The sequence below is a fragment of the Chaetura pelagica genome, unplaced genomic scaffold (assembly GCF_000747805.2).
Source record: "Chaetura pelagica isolate M959 unplaced genomic scaffold, ChaPel_1.0 scaffold757, whole genome shotgun sequence".
In the NCBI taxonomy this organism is placed as follows: Eukaryota; Metazoa; Chordata; class Aves; order Apodiformes; family Apodidae; genus Chaetura; species Chaetura pelagica.
In genome coordinates this window covers 1,365,390-1,367,332 of record NW_009970727.1, presented here as the reverse complement: position 1 = coordinate 1,367,332, position 1,943 = coordinate 1,365,390, and the positions used below count along the sequence as shown (strand labels likewise).

The 1,943-nt window shown below is 63.0% G+C and overlaps 1 protein-coding gene across 1 annotated transcript in view; it reads right to left on the bottom strand.

Moving 5' to 3' along the window:
• MICAL1 (microtubule associated monooxygenase, calponin and LIM domain containing 1) overlaps positions 1–1,943 on the bottom strand; it is an 8,115-nt gene that overhangs the window by 2,621 nt on the left and 3,551 nt on the right. The window contains exons 8-13 of the mRNA XM_010007130.1: positions 1,706–1,821; positions 1,492–1,618; positions 1,197–1,269; positions 576–726; positions 306–493; positions 78–187 (exon numbers count right to left, since the gene is read on the bottom strand). Of these exons, the coding sequence (XP_010005432.1) occupies positions 78–187; positions 306–493; positions 576–726; positions 1,197–1,269; positions 1,492–1,618; positions 1,706–1,821 (765 nt within the window). The remainder of the gene's footprint in view (positions 1–77; positions 188–305; positions 494–575; positions 727–1,196; positions 1,270–1,491; positions 1,619–1,705; positions 1,822–1,943) is intronic.

Sequence of the window (1,943 nt, the reverse complement as noted above, 5' to 3'; positions counted from 1 at the left end):
AAAGGTTAAGATGGGGAGGGAAGGGGAGGTGGTTTTTGGGGTGTCAGGAGGGTCTGGGTGAAGGGGAAACCCCTCACCTGGGCACGTTTGTGGGTCAGGGTCCGGCTGTTCTGCAGTTTGCTGAGGAAGAGGATGGCCCCTCGTGTGCCCCGGGGAGACAGTGGCTTCTTGCTGACCTGCTCCACATCTGCACAGAGGGGACACGGCCATGCTGGTGGCATCCACCCTGCAAGGGGAGGCAGGGGGGCACCCAGCCAGCCCTGGTGGGGGACAGGGTGGGCTAAAACCTCCCCAAAATCTCTTACCTGGAGAGGTCTTGAAAGCTTCATAGAACTGGCTGAGGTAGGTGATGAGGCCCAGGCGGTCGGGCTCTGCCATGGTGGCCATCTCAGTGCTGGAGAGCACTGGTTGGATGCCCAGCTCCTGCTCTGCCATGTCCAGCACCATCTGGTGGGTCCGGATGGGATCCTGGGGGTCCACGGAATCAAAGTCCCTGTAGGGAGACATGGGTGCCATCTGGGTTGGCCTGGCAGGGGGTGGAGGTCCCGGGGAGGGGGGTGGTCCCAGGCACTCACAGCAGGTTGGGGTGGAAGGGGTGGAGGAGGGCACAGAGGGCCAGGCCACTGGTCCAGGAGGTGGTGAAGTCGGTGACGGCCACGCCGCGGTACCCGGCCGTGCTGGCCTGGCACCAGCTCAGCAGCTCTTCGTAGGCATCTCCAGAGACAGCTGGGGGAGGTGACACACGTGTCCTCATCCCAAAGAGGCAGGGGACACCCCTCCAGCCTGCTCCCACCCCCCAAGCATCAGTGCTTTGGTGGGAAAGGGGTCCCATGGGGGAAGAAGGGGTCCCACGGGGGATGACACCACCCCCACCCCCCCCTTCCCAGGACTCAATAAATGGGTTGATAAAAGTATCCATCAGTATTTCACGGGGTGAACAGTTTGGGTCAGAAGCAAAGGCAGCTGGGGAGGCCGTGTCCCCATGGGGGGTGTGGGCAGAGGGAAGGGAAATCAGCAGTGCCACCAAGATGGGAACACAGCTGCTGCTGGGAGGAGCTTGGTGACCAGCTGGACACCAGCCAGAGCTGGAGAAAAGAAGGATGAGGAGGAAAATCAGGGCAGGAGCTGCCCTGGCGTGGGCTGCTGGGAGGAAAGGGGGGTCCTGGAGCCTGTGGGGCAGGACTGGCTGCTCCTACCAATGCTGAGCCGGTTGTCACTCTTCCTCTTGTGATCCACCTCCACCATGCCCACCAGGTAGAGGTCCCGGACCTGCCAATGGGGACACAGTGGTGGCAGGTCACCACCTGCACAAAGCCAGCAGCACCATGCAGGGAGCTGGGACCCCTGGACGCCCCATCATGCTTCCCCAGAACCACCATGGGTGATGCATTAAATCCCCTGGGGACCACCAGCTTCAGCCTGGCAGCCTCTGGGGACAGGGGGCCATAAAAATTGGTGTCACCCTGATGCCTGGGGACCTGGGCCGGGTACCTGGTGGGCTTTGATGGCCTGCAGGTTGATGTTGGGGTAGCGTGTGGCCGGGTCGATGCTGTACTGGCTGATGTTCTTGTTGGTGTTGTCCGGGGAGGTCTGCGAGAGGTGCTGGTAGATGCTCTCCCTGGATGCAAGGGACAGAGCTGGACTCAGTGCCTCCATCCTCACCCACTCCAGCACCAGCAGGATGAGGAGGGGGACACATACTCACCTCTCAGCCAGCACCTCCAGCGGGGGGGTCCCGGCCGCCCAGCGCCGCACCATCCATGCAGCGTCGAAGGCAGCAAGGAAACCCCTGGCCACGCCGGTGCCCAAGGGCCAGAAGGGCTGTGGAGGGAGAGGTGGAGATGGAGCTGGAGCTACGTGGCCAGTCAGGGCAGGTGGGAGGAGGCCAGGAGCTGCCAGGCTTGGCCAGGGATGAAAGCAGGGAGCGGCGGGCGGGGAGGGGG